Source organism: Coregonus lavaretus (genome assembly GCF_964263955.1).
Source record: "Coregonus lavaretus genome assembly, contig: HAP1_SCAFFOLD_371, whole genome shotgun sequence".
In the NCBI taxonomy this organism is placed as follows: domain Eukaryota; kingdom Metazoa; phylum Chordata; class Actinopteri; order Salmoniformes; family Salmonidae; genus Coregonus; species Coregonus lavaretus.
The window spans coordinates 212,566-232,248 of record NW_028156084.1 but is presented as its reverse complement, the minus strand read 5'-3'; the positions used below and the strand labels follow the sequence as shown (position 1 = coordinate 232,248).

The 19,683-nt window shown below is 44.2% G+C and overlaps 1 protein-coding gene across 2 annotated transcripts; it reads right to left on the bottom strand.

Annotated features, from left to right (window-relative positions):
* Nucleotides 1-1,264: 1,264 nt before the first annotated feature.
* On the bottom strand, nt 1,265-11,100 carry LOC311126865 (ras-related protein Rab-12). Of its 2 annotated transcripts, none has more exons than XM_084200841.1 (6): nt 10,712-11,004; nt 7,943-8,003; nt 5,355-5,493; nt 4,884-4,973; nt 4,494-4,598; nt 1,265-1,430 (listed from the first exon to the last, which is right to left on the bottom strand). In XM_084200841.1, exons 1-6 carry the CDS (start codon nt 10,926-10,928, stop codon nt 1,323-1,325), a joined length of 720 nt encoding a protein of 239 aa, XP_084056967.1. In that variant the 5' UTR covers nt 10,929-11,004; the 3' UTR covers nt 1,265-1,322. The 2 variants fall into 2 exon arrangements, with proteins under 2 accessions (XP_084056967.1, XP_084056968.1); XM_084200842.1 differs by lacking the exon at nt 1,265-1,430 and adding an exon at nt 3,773-4,366 and having other exon boundaries at nt 10,712-11,100.
* Between the last annotated feature and the right edge of the window lie 8,583 nt (nt 11,101-19,683).

Sequence of the window (19,683 nt, the reverse complement as noted above, 5' to 3'; positions counted from 1 at the left end):
AACCAACCACTGTTAAGGCTGTGTCATTATTGGCTGTGCAAATACACACGTTGACATTTTTTCACATGGATCCGGTCAATTTAAAATGGAGTCCAATCCAAGACCAAATGGCTGCTAGGAGGCCGTTTTCTAAGTATATGACTTCAGCCCCAAAAGACAACGTGTCAACGTGTTTTCATCTGACTCTAGACCCAATACTGTATCTTAATTCAAGGTACTACGTGATAGTCAGGATTAAAAATGTCTATATGAAACTATATACAAGAAGATTTTCTATCAAATGTAGCGGTGTGCAATATGACAAGTATCCATTTTCCTTCCTGTACAGTAGAGCCACTCACTTTAGGGTTAAGGTAAACCTGGTGTAGTAGAGTCGGGTGAGTAGCATTTAAACAACAACAGAAGGAGCTCCACTCCCTCAGCGAAGTCAGGTGGGTGGTTCCTCTTCTTTCTCCAGTTGTCCCCATGTGAGCGTGTGTGTGTGTGTGTGTGTGTGTGAGTGTGTGTGTGTGTGTGTGTGTGTGCACTGGTTACCAGAGGAATCTCTCTCTACCCAGAAGGCACTTGGCTGCTAGCCAGGCAGGCCTGTGGATGAGGTAGTCTGGGGCAGGTGTGTGTGTGTGGACAAAGGGTCAGTGGGGGGTGTTACATGGAGGTCTATGAGTTAGTGTGACAAGTCATATCATTCAGCTACAGGACAGAAGTAGAAATGGGAGGACGCCGAATCGGTCAGAGTGTCAGAGCAGGGGTGTCAGAGAAGGGGTGTCAGAGAATCGATCAGCGAAGGGGTGTCAGATCATTGATCAGAGAAGGGGTGTCAGATCATTGATCAGAGAAGTGGTGTCAGATCATTGATCAGAGAAGGGGTGTCAGATCATTGATCAGAGAAGGGGTGTCAGAGGAGGTGGTATAAGCTCCTTGCAGCAACAACTGACTCTTCGGATGCATCCCAAATGGCACCCTATTCCCTATATAGGGCTCGGGTAAAAAGTAGTGCACTATATATGGAATCTATTGCCATTTGGGACGCGGCCTTCCTCTTCTCCCCCTGATGTCCGACTGCTGCTTGGTTGTGCTGCCCCCTGGTGGCCAGAATGGTTGAGAGGAGGGTTGTAGTGGGGGGGGGTTGTAGTGGGGGGGGGGGGGTTGTGGGGGGGGGGGGTTGTAGTGGGGGGGGGTTGTAGTGGGGAGGGGGTTGTGGGGGGGGGGTTGTAGTGGGGGGGGTTGTAGTGGGGGGTGGGGTTGAGAGGAGAGATATAGTGGAGGGTTGAGAGGAGAGATATAGTGGAGGGTTGAGAGGAGAGATATAGTGGAGGGTTATCTCAGCAACAGTGCATGCGTGGCGGGTTGAGCTCCGGAGGCACTTCTGGTTCAGGCTGCAGAGACAGGATGCTGTTGGAGAGCTCCCTGTTGGGAATCTCCAGAGGCATCTGGTGACCAGAAGACAGAACAGGAAGTTAACAGTCAAATCATAATGAGTGAATGTTTAGTACCTCAGGTGGTGTGGAATATACAAATTACTTACCAGTATTAGAAGGGTAAAATTAAGCAATAAGGCCCGAGGGGGTGTGGTATATGACCAATATACCATTGCTAAGGGCTGTTCTTAACCACGACGCAACGCGGAGTGTCTGGATACAGCCCTTAGCCATGGTATATTGGCCATATACCACAAACCACCAAGGTGCCTTATTGCTATTATAACCTGGTTACCAACGTAATTAGAGCAGTAAAAATAAATGTTTTGTCATACCCGTGGTATGTGGTCTGATATACCACGGCTGTCAGCCAATCAGCATTCAGGGCTCGAACCACCCAGTTTATACAGTGAGGGGAAAAAAGTATTTGATCCCCTGCTGATTTTGTACATTTGCCCACTGACAAAGACATGATCAGTCTATAATTTTAATGGTAGGTTTATTTGAACAGTGAGAGACAGAATAACAACAACAAAATCCAGAAAAACGCATGTCATAAATGTTATAAATTGATTTGCATTTTAATGACTTAGTACTAAACATGACTTAGTACTTGGTGGCAAAACCCTTGTTGGCAATCACAGAGGTCAGACGTTCCTTAATGTGCTTCTTCTTGAGCCACTCCTTTGTTGCCTTGGCCGTGTGTTTTGGGTCATTGTCATGCTGGAATACCCATCCACGACCCATTTTCAATGCCCTGGCTGAGGGAGGGAGGTTCTCACTCAAGATTTGACTGTACATGGCCCCGTCCATCGTCCCTTTGATGCAGTGAAGTTGTCCTGTCCCCTTAGCAGAAAAACACCCCCAAAGCATAATGTTTCCACCTCCATGTTTGACGGTGGGGATGGTGTTCTTGGGGTCATAGGCAGCATTCCTCCTCCTCCAAACACGGCGAGTTGAGTTGATGCCAAACAGCTCGATTTTGGTTTCATCTGACCACAACACTTTCACCCAGTTCTCCTCTGAATCATTCAGATGTTCATTGGCGAACTTCAGACGGGCCTGTATATGTGCTTTCTTGAGCAGGGGGACCTTCCGGGCGCTGCAGGATTTCAGTCCTTCACGGCGTAGTGTGTTACCAATTGTTTTCTTGGTGACTATGGTCCCAGCTGCCTTGAGATCATTGACAAGATCCTCCCGTGTAGTTCTGGGCTGATTCCTCACCGTTCCCATGATCATTGCAACTCCACGAGGTGAGATCTTGCATGGAGCCCCAGGCCGAGGGAGATTGACAGTTATTTTGTGTTTCTTCCATTTGCGAATAATCGCACCAACTGTTGTCACCTTCTCACCAAGCTGCTTGGCGATGGTCTTGTAGCCCATTCCAGCCTTGTGTAAGTCTACAATCTTGTCCCTGACATCCTTGGAGAGCACATTGGTCTTGGCCATGGTGGAGAGTTTGGAATCTGATTGATTGATTGCTTCTGTGGACAGGTGTCTTTTATACAGGTAACAAACTGAGATTAGGAGCACTCCCTTTAAGAGTGTGCTCCTAATCTCAGCTCGTTACCTGTATAAAAGACACCTGGGAGCCAGTAATCTTTCTGATTGAGAGGGGGTCAAATACGTATTTCCCTCATTAAAATGCAAATCAATTTATAGCATTTTTGACATGCGTTTTTCTGGATTTCTTTGTTGTTATTCTGTCTCTCACTGTTCAAATAAACCTACCATTAAAATGATAGACTGATCATGTCTTTGTCAGTGGGCAAACGTACAAAATCAGCAGGGGATCAAATACTTTTTTCCCTCACTGTAATTACTATTAAAATACTATATATAGAGTGCCTACAGAAAGTATTCAGACCCCTTGACTTATTCCACATTCTGTTGTTCCAGCCGGAATTCAAAATTGATTAAACAGATTTTTTTTCTCACCCATCTACTGACAAAGTGGAAACAGGTTTTTAGAAATGTTAACAAATTTATTAAAAATTAATTCAGAAATATATCAAGTACATAAGTATTCATACCCCTGAGTCAATACTTTGTAGAAGCACCTTTGGCAGCGATTACAGCATTTAGGTTAGTATTGTGGAGTAACTACAATGTTGTTGATCCATCCTCAGTTTTCTCCTATCACAGCCTTTGAACTCCAACTGTTTTAAGGTCACCATTGGCTTCATGGTACAGAGATGAGGTAGTCATTAAATAAATCAGGTTAACCACTATTATTGCACATAGAGTGAGTTCATGCAACTTATTATGTGACTTGTTAAGCAAATTTGGACTCCTGTACATATTTAGGCTTGCCATGTCAAAGGGGTTGAATACTTATTGACTCAAGACATTTCAGCTTTATATTTTTAATTAATTTCAACAACAAAAAAATCCACTTTGACATTATGGTGTGTGTGTAGATCAGTGACACAAAATCTCATTTTAAATCCAGGATGTAACAAAATGTGCAAAAAGTCAAGGGGTGTGAATACTTTCTGAAGGCACTGTATCTTTACATTGAGTGTACAAAACATTAAGAACACCTGCTCTTTCCATGACATAGACTGACCAGGTGAATCCAGGTGAAAGCTATGATCCCTTATTGATGTCACTTGTTTAATCCACTTCAGATCAGTGTAGATGAAGGGGAAGAGACAGGTTAAAGAAGGAGGTTTAAGCTTTGAGACAATTGAGACAACAGATTTAAGTGCCTTTGAACGGGGTACGGTAGTAGGTGCCAGGCGCACCGGTTTGTGTTAAGATCTGCAACACTGCTGGGTTTTTCCTCGCTCAACAGTTTCCGGTGTGTATCAAGAATGGTCCACCACCCAAAGGATATCCAGCCAACTTGACACAACTGTGGGAAGCATTGGAGTCAACATGGGTCAGCATCCCTGTGGAACGCTTTCGACACCTTGTAGTCCATGCCCCGACGAATTGAGGCTGTTCTGAGGGCAAAAGGGGGTGCAACTCAATATTAGGAAGGTGTTCTTAATGTTTGGTACACTCAGTGTAGGTCACAGGTCAACAGAATAAGCAGCCTTTAGTTCGAGCACAGTGAGGATACCTACTCACCTTTGCTAGAATGTCGTCCACTAGTTTTAGAAAGCACTCCTCCACGTTAAAGTTGTCCTTGGCACTAGCCTCGCAGAAACGCATCCCAGATATCCTCGATGTAAACTGTGGATGGAACCGAGACGTGATGATACCAAGTCAATCGATCGATCAAATCAATCAATTAAATCATAGAATTATGGGTCAACTAATATTATTTTCCTGGGGTTTGAATCATGTATAGTACTGTGATGCTCTACACAATAATCCATAAAATAATCCATCAGGAAAGATTATCAGTATAGAAAGCCCTGCCTAACCTCTCCTACTAAAGCAGCTAGAATTTGGAGATGTTCTTCTCAGAGAAGGTTTTTCATTAACGACCAAGGCCTTCAGAGGAATGTAACTCACCCTCTCTGCAGTCTGTTTAGTGATGATGCGGTCTGTCTCACAGTCCAGCTTGTTCCCCACCAACAGCAGCTCTGCCTCTTCTGAAGCATACTGGCCAATGACAGAGAGGAGAGAGATGAGGAGATAAGAGGTGTGTACTGTAGTAACAGAGGAGATAAGAGGTGTGTACTGTAGTAACAGAGGAGATAAGAGGTGTGTCCTGTAGTAACAGAGGAGATAAGAGGTGTGTACTGTAGTAACAGAGGAGATAGGCCCATCCCAGTGGTGCTCAGTGCTGGTCCTTTATGCCTAGTACTGCATAATCATGCATTCCCTTATCAGTGAAATCACTTATGATGTATAGGGCCCTGAGTTTTTCATAATAAATTGACCTGATCAGGAAAAACTCAGGTCCCTATTTATGGACAACTGCAATGTAAGTTTGGATACAATGGAACAAAAAAAAGTAATATAGCGATAATAACCCTTTACCTTGTCGATCATCTTCATCCATTTGGGAAGGTCGTCGAAGGTTTCCTGCTTGGTGATATCATAGACCAGTACTATTCCCTTGGCCCCACGGTAGTAGGCCGAGGTAATACTGTTGAATCTCTCCTGACCAGCTGTATCCCTGGAGGTAGAGGCCACATCACATATCAGACTGGAGCTATGAGTTACACCAGTCCTATGATTTAGGGCCATGAGGTTTACCAGACCAAGTCACCTGACAAGACCAGGGAAAACAAGGCTCTAGTTAAAGCTAAAAACAAATGTAGAAATTGCCGAACTTCATGTGAATTGATTTCCATATACAAATCCAGCAAACTATGGCGCAGAGGTAAACATTGGAAGTCAGTCCGCCAGTCAGTACGCCAGTCAGTCAGTCCGCCAGTCAGTCCGCCAGTCAGTCCGCCAGTCAGTCCGCCAGTCAGTCCGCCAGTCCGTCCGCCAGTCCGCCAGTCCGTCAGTCAGTCCGCCAGTCCGTCAGTCCGTCCGCCAGTCAGTCCGCCAGTCCGCCAGTCAGTCCGCCAGTCAGTCCGCCAGTCAGTCCGCCAGTCCGCCAGTCAGTCCGCCAGTCAGTCCGCCAGTCAGTCAGTCCGCCAGTCAGTCCGCCAGTCCGCCAGTCAGTCCGCCAGTCAGTCCGCCAGTCAGTCCGCCAGTCCGTCAGTCCGTCCGCCAGTCAGTCCGCCAGTCCGCCAGTCAGTCCGCCAGTCAGTCCGCCAGTCAGTCAGTCAGTCCGCCAGTCAGTCCGCCAGTCCGCCAGTCCGTCCGCCAGTCCGTCAGTCCGTCCGCCAGTCCGTCAGTCTGTCCGCCAGTCCGTCTGTCAGTCCGCCAGTCCGTCAGTCTGCCAGTCAGGGTATAAGCAGCAGTAGAGAAGTGGCAGAGCAGGGTTAGATGGAGCCTCCCATGGAGAGGTTAGGGCTGACTGACAGACAGAGAGGTTAGGGCTGACTGACAGACAGAGAGGTTAGGGCTGACTGACAGACAGAGAGGTTAGGGCTGACTGACAGACAGAGAGGTTAGGGCTGACTGACAGACAGAGAGGTTAGATGGAGCCTCCCATGGAGAGGTTAGGGCTGACTGACAGACAGAGAGGTTAGATGGAGCCTCCCATGGAGAGGTTAGGGCTGACTGACAGACAGAGAGGTTAGGGCTGACTGACAGACAGAGAGGTTAGATGGAGCCTCCCATGGAGAGGTTAGGGCTGACTGACAGACAGAGAGGTTAGGGCTGACTGACAGACAGAGAGGTTAGGGCTGACTGACAGACAGAGAGGTTAGGGCTGACTGACAGACAGAGAGAGAGGTTAGGGCTGACTGACAGACAGAGAGAGAGGTTAGGGCTGACTGACAGAGAGGTTAGGGCTGACTGACAGACAGACAGAGGTTAGGCAGCACAGTCACACACTAAATGCCAACATCAGGATGTGTAGCTACAGTCTCTGCGGTGTCATGCAGCTGTAACATGAAACGGTCAGCTATTCTGTGCAGCTGTAACATGAAACGGTCAGCTATTCCGTGCAGCTGTAACATGAAACGGTCAGCTATTCCGTGCAGCAGAAGATAGCTGAACAACACGGTACGGTCCATTACTGTAGCCTGAAGTGTCAGTTCATGTTGTATGTCAGGGATCATCAACTAGATTTCAGCCACGGGCCAATTTCTTCGTGAGCGGATGGTTAGGAGGCAGGATCATAATAACAAATCATTTGTAGACTTGGAAAACAGATATAATATTTGACTAAAACATAATGTACTGAACAAAAATATATAACACAACGTGCAACAATTTCTAAAGATTTTACTGAGTTACAGTTTATAAAAGGAAATCAGTCAATTGAAATAAATGCATTAGGCCCTAATCTATGGATTTCACATGACTGGGAATACAGATATGCATCTGCTGGTCACAGATACCTTTAATAAAAATATGGGCCTCAGGATCTCGTCACGGTATCTCTGTAAATTCAAATTGCCATCGATAAAATGCTGCTGTGTTCGTTGTCCGTAACTTATGCCTGCCCATACCATAACCCCACCGCCACCATGGGGCACTCTGTTCACAACGTTTGACATCAACAGACCGCTCGCCCACACGACGCCATACATGTGGTCTGCGGTTGTGAGGCCGGTTGGACGTACTGACAAATTCTCTAAAGCGACGTTGGAGTGGCCTTACAGTAGAGAAATTAAACATTAAATTCTCTGGCAACAGCTCTGGTGGACATTCCTGCAGTTAACATGCCAATTGCACGCTCCCTCAAAACTTGAGACATCTGTGGCATTGTGCGGTTTGACAAAACTGCACATTTTAGAGTGGTCTTCTATTGTCCCCAGCTCAAGGTGCACCTGTGTAATGATCATGCTGTTTAATCAGCTTCTTGATATGCCACACCTGTCAGGAGGATGGATTATCTTGGCAAAGGAGAAATGTTCACTAACAGGGATGTAAACAAATCTGTACACAACATTTGAGAGAAATAAACAGGACAGAGTTTGGGAAACTGCACTACAGTACAGTACATTTCAGTCTGTGTGAGGTGGTGGCTGATGATGACTTCCTGTTTCCTGTTGACTCACCAGATCTGCAACCTGATCTTCTTCCCTCTCAGCTCCACCGTCTTGATCTTAAAATCTACTCCTACAGGAAGAAAACAGGGACAAATGTGTATTTTGTCATGTTTTTCATGCTCTTTCCCCTGTGCCAGTCAGTCAGCCATCCAGACAGGCAGTCAATCAGCCAGTCAGTCAATCAACCAGCCAGTCAGCCATCCAGACACAGGGGACATTGACAAACAGGCTAGTTCAAATAGCAAGTTCTTCCAAAGCGCTTTGGAATATAAAAATTCATGGAGAAAATACTACAACAAGGAAAAAGTTGTCATTATCACACACTTCTGTGCTAGAAATGTAAAGATATTTTACATCAGATATTTTGTTTATGACAGGGCCGACTGGGATGACGACACAGACTAATCAAATCTTTCTGTAACCCTACAGCAGTTTTCCTCCTCAGTTCCTGTCATCAAAACACGATGAACAGGCAGACAGACGGAGACCCTCAGAGGGCCAATATGAAGAGCCAATAACCTGTTGCTTCACACAGAGAGAGAGAGAGAGCTGTGTCACCAGGATGACAAGGCACAACAAGATGGAGGCCAGACGTGGCAGCTGCCTGAGCCAGGGAGGAGAGTGTCAGTGTGAGAGGGACTATTTTGGGAACTATGGGGAAAGTGGCAGATCTTCTGTCCTGGGTAAGTTCCATGGCTGTGTGTGTGTGTGTGTGTGTGTGTGTGTGTGTGTGTGTGTGTGTGTGTGTGTGTGTGTGTGTGTGTTAGGGCTGGCACAATTACCTTATAACCGTGTAACCGACAGTTATGGATGAAGACCGTCATGACAATAGAATAACTATCATAACTGTCGGCATCTTCTGGCAATAGCTGGCACAGCTACAAAGTCATAAAATCTTATTTTAAACCTAACCTTAACCACACTGCTAACCCTAACCTTAAATTAAGACCAAAAAGCTCATCTTTGTTTTCATGTATTTTTACAATATAGACCAATTTTGACTTTGCAGCTGGTCTATCTAAGGGGAAATCACTCAGTTCTGCATCCTGGACATGACTCATGACAAACGTCAACCTGCATGTATATCCATGTTCCTGTGGTGGTCTGCATGATCTACCTCAAGAGACTGTTTCACAAGAGATAAATTAGTTCCCCTCGCCTGTTAGCAAGGAAAGCCAGATTCCTTCAATGCTTTGCATGAGGATAATGAAATAATGGGTGACTTGGCACAAAGATGGTATGGTCATACTATAATGTTCAACCTTCCCAAGTTCTCTCACGTCACCCCCCTCCTCCGCACACTCCACTGGCTTCCAGTTGAAGCTCGCATCCGCTACAAGACCATGGTGCTTGCCTATGGAGCAGTGAGGGGAACGGCACCTCTGTACCTTCAGGCTCTGATCAGTCCCTACACCCAAACGAGGACATTGCGTTCATCCACCTCTGGCCTGCTGGCTCCCCTTCCTCTGCGGAAGCACAGCTCCCGCTCAGCCCAGTCAAAACTGTTCGCTGCTCTGGCACCCCAATGGTGGAACAAGCTTCCTCACGACGCCAGGACAGCGGAGTCACTCACCACCTTCCGGAGACATTTGAAACCCCACCTCTTTAAGGAATACCTGGGATAGGATAAAGTATTCCTTCTAACCCCCCCCCCCCCCCCCCCCCCCCCAAATTGTAAAGTGGTTATCCCACTGGCTATAGGGTGAACGCACCAATTTGTGAGTCGCTCTGGCTAAGAGCGTCTGCTAAATGACGTTAATGTGCCCTTGAGCAAGGCACTTAACCCTAATTGCTCCTGTAAGTCGCTCTGGTTAAGAGCGTCTGCTAAATGACTAAAATGTAAATGTAATAATGGGTTTATAAGAGTGGATGTCACTGACCCTCTGTTCAAGACCATTCAAGTCCTGTCCCTGTGTGGAGGATTTAACTCAATCAGGCTTGAGCACTTAAACAGTGAGGACCGGCAAGTGACCAGCAAGGACCACGTAGGCCTCAAAACTAGGCTAAGAGAAGTGACTAAATCAGTGTCAGTTAAAAACCTGAGGGACCAGTCAGCAACATCCCAGGGACGTGTGGGTCTACAGACCAAGAGGTTCAGAAACGGCCCCTGATAGTGTCACAAGGACACACAACATACCTCTCACCATAGATATAGAACTGATACATTGTCTATGCCTCAGGATATTTGAAATGTAAATGGATAATTACGCTGGATTTATTGATTCTAAACACCTGGAGAGAAAAAAATATTAATAACAATATCACTGTGAAGTAAGTTATTGTAGTAGACCGTTTTTTATTTATGACAAAATACTAAAAGCCACTATTGGGTTCCTCTGGATCAAGGTAGCTAGTAACAACAATTCTGACAAGGCAACAGTACAGTTACTAGGGCCCTCAGTAACCTCTAGTCTAGTTGCTGGACAGGGATCAAGTTACAGTACTAGCTAGCTTCTCTCAGTGCTCTGTTTGACAGATCAGTGTCAACAACAACAACCTCAAGCTTTTACACATTGCAGTCTTCCCCTGTTGTTACCAACTTCTTTACAAATAGTTGTTGTAAAATCTATGATGGTGACCATACAGTAGCCTAATACGTGTTCACAGATAAAGGGTTAGCTAGGTCGGTTTGCGTCAAGTCATGTAGTTAGTGTAAAAACTGATTGCTAGCTAGCTAACTAGCCAAGGGTTAGCTAGCATAGAACACAACAATAACAGAACTGTTAGCAGCTAGTTTTGGCTAGCAAAGGAGGCTAACGATATCTGGACATTCCTTACCAACGGTTGATTTGCATGCTTCGCAGAAGGTGTCGTCGGTAAATCTTTCCATTAGACTGGTTTTGCCTACTCCACGGGAGCCGATGATAATGATCTGAAGTTTATAATCGGCGGGTCTGGGCGGCATCTTCCTGCGGCGAGACTGTGCCCCCAGAGCCGGGGAAGCATTCGCCGATCCCCCACCGGCCCTCCGCTGGATCTCATACCGCGAATCCATCAATAATTCCACATTTGAACACCTACACACGCTTTTAAAAGCGAAAATAACTACGTGGGCCCACTTTTAGTAATTTTTCTTTAGGTCTTGGAAGTTAGTTCGGGAAAGTTTCCAAATTGTTCAGCTGCTGTCAAGAGAATCAAGGGCTGTGTTCATTACGTTTTTACGTTCTGGAAAGTTCAATTGAACTGAAACGGTGCTGTCCTAAAAGACCGGTTGAAAAACGGGGAGGGGTTGGGGAACGCTGTCGGCATGGCCAGTCGCCACACCACCGAACGGCAGCAAACGTAGACCTTTAGTCTGTTCAAGAACGTACAATAACGTTTTGGGGAAAACGTGTCGTTCAGTACAAACCGTTCTGCAACGTAGCAAACGTTCAAGCGAACTGAACGCACCTCTGGTAGCTTTTTCATTACGTCACCGCAGGGTCCTTGCTATCCGGAATCCTTGGGATGTCCTTACCCCCCACCCCATTGAGGTTGAAACCTAAAATAGGTTAGGTAAGGGTTTTTGTTAAGAATATATATATATATATATATATATATATATATGCCATTTAGCAGACGCTTTTATCCAAAGCGACTTACAGTCATGCGTGCATAATTTTTTTTTTTTTTGTGTTAAGGTTAGGGCAGCGTTTCCACAAACTCGGTGCTAGTTTAGTTTTTTGCCCTAACACTACACAGCTGATTCAGATGATCAAAGCTTGATGATTAGTTGATTATTTCAATCAGCTGTGTAGTGTTAGAGCAAAAAACAAAACGTGGGAAACCCTGAGTTAGGGTTTAGGGTAGGGACGTCCCAAGGATCCCGGAGAGCACTGATCCGCACCGTTACCGCAGGCGCATCCGAATCTTTCCGCTTCCGTCGCATTCCAAAGGATACGAAAGTTGCAAGCGTCGAAGTGGTTGCATGCTGTGTGTCAATTCAATTATCATAATAAAAAGCATGTGCATTACTGTTACTACGGCATGGAGACAGACATCTAGCCGGATTATATACATTTAAATAAATTTAGTTGAAGTTTTTTGTTGAAAACATGTCATGTTGAGAGAGGGACTAATGATAAATACATGTTATCAGATCTCTCTGACTGTTTAGGCCAATGCTCGTTTCTTTCTCTTGAGGCAAGATTTTCTTTAAACTCTACATGTATATTTTTCTATTGACTAGTGTCCCATTCCCAAATCCAAACCTTATGCTTTAAAAGCCTTGCGTGAAAATGACATTATGAAATACCTATCACTTAACATAATATCACACAGTTTTCCTACTATAAGTTTTCCTACTATAATAACCTTCTCTCAAATCTCTATCCACAAGTTTCCCCCAAAAGCACGATTTGACAGCATTTCTTTATGTTGAATGCCAGTCTAATATATACCGAGTGTGGTGCATTGCGCAATGCCATCTCAGCATCCACAGTTCTGCGACATATTTTAATCCAAACACCGACGGCATTTGTGTATCCTGGTTCTCGGCTACAATTTTCTAACAAATAAAATCTACTCGACGACCACGATAGGACCATGGCCAGCAAAAATGAACGAAGCATATGAACACATCGCTAAAGGATTTCGCTGGTTAGCCAGCATCGCAGTTAGACGCTTCTTCGAATCTTAGTTGACGTTAGCTAGCAACTTTGTCAAGAATATCGACACTATGTTAAATTGCCACCTAACTAGTTACAATTACAAGATTGACCTTGAGTTGCAGGTTCATTAGCTAGCTATCTGCTAATCTCAGGGCAGTATGCATTCATAATCCCCCAGGTTAGCTACAGATTGTAACACCAGATAGTGATTTAAACCCAACATGTTGGAGCATTACAGGTGTGGTTTACAAAACGTCGCCAGAGATGTTTCAACCTGGTATTGGCGATATGGTCCGTGTATTGTCCATTCATTCGTTATGAAATTCAAAATACGACGTGGGAAAAGGAAAAAGTGCTATAATATAATTAAATGTGTGGTGTCAAGCAACTATATTCATGATCTAGTGCATTTCTTTCATGTAATTCAAACAGAGAAGGGTCTTGGTCAGGGAGGTGACCAAGAACCCGATGGTCACTCTGACGGAGCTCTAGAGTTCCTCTGAGGAGATGGGAGAACCTTCCAGAAGGACAACCATCTCTGCAGCACTCCTTTATGGTAGAGTGGCCAGATGAAAGCCACTCCTCTGTAAAAGGCACATGACAGTCTGCTTGGAGTTGCCAAAAGGCACTTAAAGGACTCTGACCATGAGAAACAAGATTCTCTGGTCTGATGAAACCAAGATTATACGTCACGTCTGGAGGAAACCTGGCATCATCCCTATGGTGAAGCATGGTGGTGGCAGCATCATGCTGTGGGGATGTTTTTCAGCGGCAGGGACTGGGAGACTAGTCAGGATCAAGGGAAAGATGAACGGAGCAAAGTACAGAGAGATCCTTGATGAAAACCTGCTCCAGAGCACCCAGGACCTCAGTCTGGGGCGAAGGTTCACCTTCCAACAGGACAACGACCCTAAGCACACAGCCAAGACAACGCAGGAGTGGCTTTGGGACAAGTCTCTGAATGTCCTTGAGTGGCTCAGCCAGAGCCCAGACTTGAACCCGATCTAACATCTCAGGAGAGACCTGAAATAGCTGTGAGGCGACGCTCCCCGTCCAACCTGACAGAGCTTGAGAGGATCTGCAGAGAAGAATGGGAGAAACACCCCAAATACAGGTGTGCCAAGCTTATAGTGTCATACCCATGAAAACTAGAGGCTGCAATCGCTGCCAAAGGTGCTTCAACAAAGTACTGAGTAAATGGTCTGAATACTTATGTACAGTGGGGAGAACAAGTATTTGATACAGCCAATTTTGCAGGTTTTCCTACTTACAAAGCATGTAGAGGTCTGTAATTTTTAATCATAGGTACACTTCAACTGTGAGAGTCGGAATCTAAAACAAAAATCCAGAAAATCACATTGTATGATTTTTAAGTAATTAATTTGCATTTTATTGCATGACATAAGTATTTGATCACCTACCAACAAGTAAGAATTCCAGCTCTCACAGACCTGTTAGTTTTTCTTTAAGAAGCCCTCCTGTTCTCCACTCATTACCTGTATTAACTGCACCTGTTTGAACTCGTTACCTGTATAAAAGACACCTGTCCACACACTCAACCAAACAGACTCCAACCTCTCCACAATGGCCAAGACCAGAGAGCTGTGTAAGGACATCAGGGATACAATTGTAGACCTGCACAAGGCTGGGATGGGCTACAGGACAATAGGCAAGCAGCTTGGTGAGAAGGCAACAACTGTTTGCGCAATTATTAGAAAATGGAAGAAGTTCAAGATGACGGTCAATCACCCTCGGTCTGGGGCTCCATGCAAGATCTCACCTCGTGGGGCATCAATGATCATGAGGAAGGTGAGGGATCAGCCCAGAACTACACGGCAGGACCTGGTCAATGACCTGAAGAGAGCTGGGACCACAGTCTCAAAGAAAACCATTAGTAACACACTACGCCGTCATGGATTAAAATCCTGCAGCGCACGCAAGGTCCCCCTGCTCAAGCCAGCGCATGTCCAGGCCCGTCTGAAGTTTGCCAATGACCATCTGGACGATCCAGAGGAGGAATGGGAGAAGGTCATGTGGTCTGATGAGACAAAAATAGAGCTTTTTGGTCTAAACTCCACTTGCCGTGTTTGGAGGAAGAAGAAGGATGAGTACAACTCCAAGAACACCATCCCAACCGTGAAGCATGGAGGTGGAAACATCATTCTTTGGGGATGCTTTTCTGCAAAGGGACAGGACGACTGCACCGTATTGAGGGGAGGGAGTGTATCAAATACTTGTTCTCCCCACTGTAAATGTCATATTTCAGTTGTTTTATTTTTAATACATTTGTAAACATTTCTAAAAACCTGTTTTTGCTTTGTCATTATGGGGTATTGTGTATAGATTGATGAGGGGTAAAAAAACAAAACAATTTAATCCATTTTAGAATAAGGCGGTAAAGTAACAAAATGTGGAAAAAGTCAAGGGGTCTGAATATTTTCCGAATGCATTGTATATATATATAAAAAAACAAAATGTAAACATACAATCTACCTGCAGTGAAGCTACTCAATATTTACATTACATTTAGTCATCTAGCAGACACTCTCATCCAGAGCGACCAGGGTCAAGCACCCCGCACAAGGACAGATCCCCCAACACAGTCGAATCGGGGACCCGAACCAGCGACCTCTCGGCAACCAGCCCAAGCTCCCAACCGCCAGGCCACCAACCATCCAAGATCCCCCCTCACAGTTAATAAGGATCTTCAAAAAAGCATTTTGGGGCAGATAGAGGATCAGTTTTGCGTTTACTATATTGTATTGGCAAGGGAGACCTGGTCAGTGATCCTCAATCTGCCCTCAGGCTTTGAGAATGCACGCCTGCATCGTGCATAGCTTTTATGTGTAAGTGCACCCGGTCATCTGTTTGTTGGTTTCTGCCTGTAGGTTCATAGTCTGGCTGATGTGACCCACGTCACCACACAGCGAGGAAGAGCTGTGACTCACTGGTCTGGACAGGAGGCAGTTCGTAATGCAATATGCGCTCAGAAATTGTGCGGACGCATTGATCAGTTCACTCAAATGTACTTGTTTTTTTCCTGGGGGGGGGGGGTTGAGACCTCTCGTTACTTGGATGTGAAAATCCAACAGTTGTAACGGGACAGAGCGGCGCTCGGGTGCTGTGTTGAATCCATTTCAGTATAAGGCTGTAATGTAACAAAATGTGGAAAAAGTCAAGGGGTCTGAATACTTTTCGAAGGCCCTGTATATGTACATATCTACCTCAATTACCTCGTACCCCTGCACATTGACTCAGTACTGGTACCCCGTGTATCGTTACTCAATGTGAATTTATTTATTTTCTTATGGTCTCTATTTTCTCCCTCTCTGCATTGTTGGGAAGGACCCGTCAAGCATTTCACTGTTCGTCTACACCTGTTGTTTACCAAGCATGTGACCGATAAGATTTGGTTGATCGACTGTGCAGTCGGCCATCAGGTTGCTATACCATATGTGGTTAGCTGATATGTTAAATACTGTACCTATCCAGGCATAAGATCTGGCATGTGTCTGCAATGTAGTCGGGCAGGAAACTCGACCCATATCTTTACCGTACAAAGAGAAGGGATGTTTACTGGATCATATTCCTTCCTTATTGTTATCACAACACTCTTTACGTGAGTCAGCGACAATAAAACATGATTATTTCTTTGTGTGAATCTGATTCCATTGTGTGATTCCATTGAAATGTTCTCTAAATGGATGGCGTTTTTATTTAGCTAGAGGTTAGCGTCTTGAAAACAAGCTATAACGGCTCCCGAGTGGCGCAGCGGTCTAAGGCACTGCGTCTGAGTGCTTGAGGCGTCACTACAGACCCCCTGGTTCGATTCCAGGCTGTATCACAACCGGCCGTGATCGGGAGTCCCATAGGGCGGCGCACAATTGGCCCAGCGTCGTCCGGGTTTGGCCGGTGTAGGCCGTCGTTGTAAATAAGAATTTGTTCTTAACTGACTTGCCTAGTTAAATAGAAATGAACCAAGCAAAATAGACAGCTAGGCGGAGATCCTGTATGTTAAAAGAGCTACAATACACGTTGTAGGCTAGGTTGTGTATTTCTTGTGGTTGTATGTATTTTCATGTCCTTTAGGAGAAACCACCCATTTACTTTATTGCGCACACAGCAATAAACCATAATCATAGTCTGTGGTTACAGTCAGTGTCGTGTTGTTGTTGTGGTCTCTGTACATACAATACTGTTGTTCATTGGATCTAGAGAGGATACTAAATTATTGAGAGACCATGTTTTAACGAGACAGGTTGTCCCCCCTAACGGCACCCTATTCCCTACATAGTGGCACTACTTTTGACTACTTTGGCCCTGGTCAAAAGTAGTGCACTATTGAGGGAACCGGGTGCCGTTTGGGATGGAGCCTGAGGGTTGGAGCAGTTCTAAGATGGTTGGAAAGGAAGGGCCTTTATAATGGACGTAAAGCTTCTTAAGGCTTTGTGTATATTTAACGAGAGCGTTAGATTGTCCTCTCCTTCTGTTCTGGGATGTCCTTTAGCCTCTCTTTGGTCTTAATTCACACTAGTGCTGCTTTCCCTGATAAGAGATCTCTGTATCTGTGCATTAAGCCAAATCAAAACTGGACTGGAGTGTACAAAAATGTGTCCATCGGTGGAAAATAAAAGGGTCAATCTCTTACCTTGTGACTGAGTCGTGTTGAATGGAAAATTCCCCATCTCGATATGTTGGTAGTGAAAACTGGATTTTTCTAACTCAAGCATTTATAAACATTTAGAAGCATTACAAAGCATCTATATTAATTTCTAAAGCATTTATAATGGCTTATTAAATAAAGTCATAACCATAAAGTATAACCAACAACTGATAATCATTCATAATTTATATATCTAAAGTTAGTCAACATAATACTGGGTTGGACCTTCTCAAAATAAAAGGGCAAAAAACAAGTAACTTAACCTTTTGAAAGCTCAGAGTTGACCTTTTATTTGTGGACCACATGGCCATAACCAATTAACCAATATCATGTTTCAATAATGGACCATTAAAACTATACAATGTTTAAACCTTTAAACATACAACTGGACCATTACTATGCCACTTTAAACTTTAAAACATACAGCTCATTTAAAACTCCTTTAAAACATACAGCTCCTTTAAAACTCCTTTAAAACATACAGCTCCTTTAAAACTCCTTTAAAACATACAGCTCCTTTAAAACTCCTTTAAAACATACAGCTCCTTTAAAACTCCTTTAAAACATACAGCTCCTTTAAAACTCCTTTAAAACATACAGCTCCTTTAAAACTCCTTTAAAACATACAGCTCCTTTAAAACTCCTTTAAAACATACAGCTCCTTTAAAACTCCTTTAAAACATACAGCTCCTTTAAAACTCCTTTAAAACATACAGCTCCTTTAAAACTCCTTTAAAACATACAGCTCCTTTAAAACTCCTTTAAAACATACAGCTCCTTTAAAACTCCTTTAAAACATACAGCTCCTTTAAAACTCCTTTAAAACATACAGCCAACATGACAGGTCACCTTTCACCCCCTCCCTCCCTAAAGCTGATATGTATGTAATGAAAATTCCTCATGACGATAATATACTTTTTTTTATTTTTTTTCATGCTACAATGTCCTCTAATGCATAGCTCAGACCAAAGGGCCAAACAAACAAACAATGTTTATGTGTTTTCTATGAATGGGCTATTTTCTCCAACTCCTTTTTCTTTTTTTTTTTGCTGCTCCTCCTCTTTATGTTGATGAAACTTGAAGTAATACTTGGTTGAGTGGAAGTCATACTGAAGTCGCACAGAAGTCGTCCTCTACATGAGTTGGGATGAGTCTACTAACGGCGGTAGAAGTTGAAAAACAAAATGGATTATGTCCGTCACCAGTGTCCATGAGAATGGATTATGTCCGTCACCAGTGTCCATGAGAATGGATTATGTCCGTCACCAGTGTCCATGAGAATGGATTATGTCCGTCACCAATGTCCATGAGAATGGATTATGTCCGTCACCAGTGTCCATGAGAATGGATTATGTCCGTCACCAGTGTCCATGAGAATGGATTATGTCCGTCACCAGTGTCCATGAGAATGGATTATGTCCGTCACCAGTGTCCATGAGAATGGATTATGTCCGTCACCAGTGTCCATGAGAATGGATTATGTCCGTCACCAGTGTCCATGAGAATGGATTATGTCCGTCACCAGTGTCCATGAGAATGGATTATGTCCGTCACCAGTGTCCATGAGAATGCTCCAGTCCAGTAGCTTCATGATACCCTGATTTAAAACTTCAAAACCTGCCCCCTAACCTGGGCTCTGCTCAAACTGGACAATTTCAACTGTAAGTTTCCTCTCTGATAAATTGGTCCTTCGAGTCGAATAGACCAGCATAATAACATATCATATTCATTGTGTACATAACCTGTATCCTAAACATAACCTGTATCCTAAACATAACCTGTATCCTAAACATAACCTGTATCCTAAACATAACCTGTATCCTAAACATAACCTGTACCCTAAACATAACCTGTACCCTAAACATAGCCTGTACCCTGAACATAACCTGTACCCTAAACATAACCTGTATCCTAAACATAACCTGTATCCTAAACATAACCTGTATCCTAAACATAACCTGTATCCTAAACATAACCTGTACCCTAAACATAACCTGTATCCTAAACATAACCTGTACCCTAAACATAACCTGTACCCTAAACATAACCTGTATCCTAAACATAACCTGTACCCTAAACATAACCTGTACCCTAAACATAACCTGTACCCTAAACATAACCTGTACCCTAAACATAACCTGTATCCTAAACATAACCTGTACCCTAAACATAACCTGTACCCTAAACATAACCTGTATCCTAAACATAACCTATATTATATATTATAACCTGTACCCTAAACATAACCTGTACCCTGAACATAGCATGTATCCCAATATTGTCCCAAAAATGTCAACCTCTGACCTCCATCTATTTAAAGCAATATCTGCCTCAGCATAACACAGACAGGAGGCCACAAGGTTCATCTTCTCAGTTCTGTAACAGTCTAGAGTTGTTGTCCCTTGGTCAATAAGCGTACCAGGAAATAGATCCATCCCAAGTTAACAACCATGAATCCATCCCAGTAACCCGTGACCTCTAGCCTTTTAACATTTCAT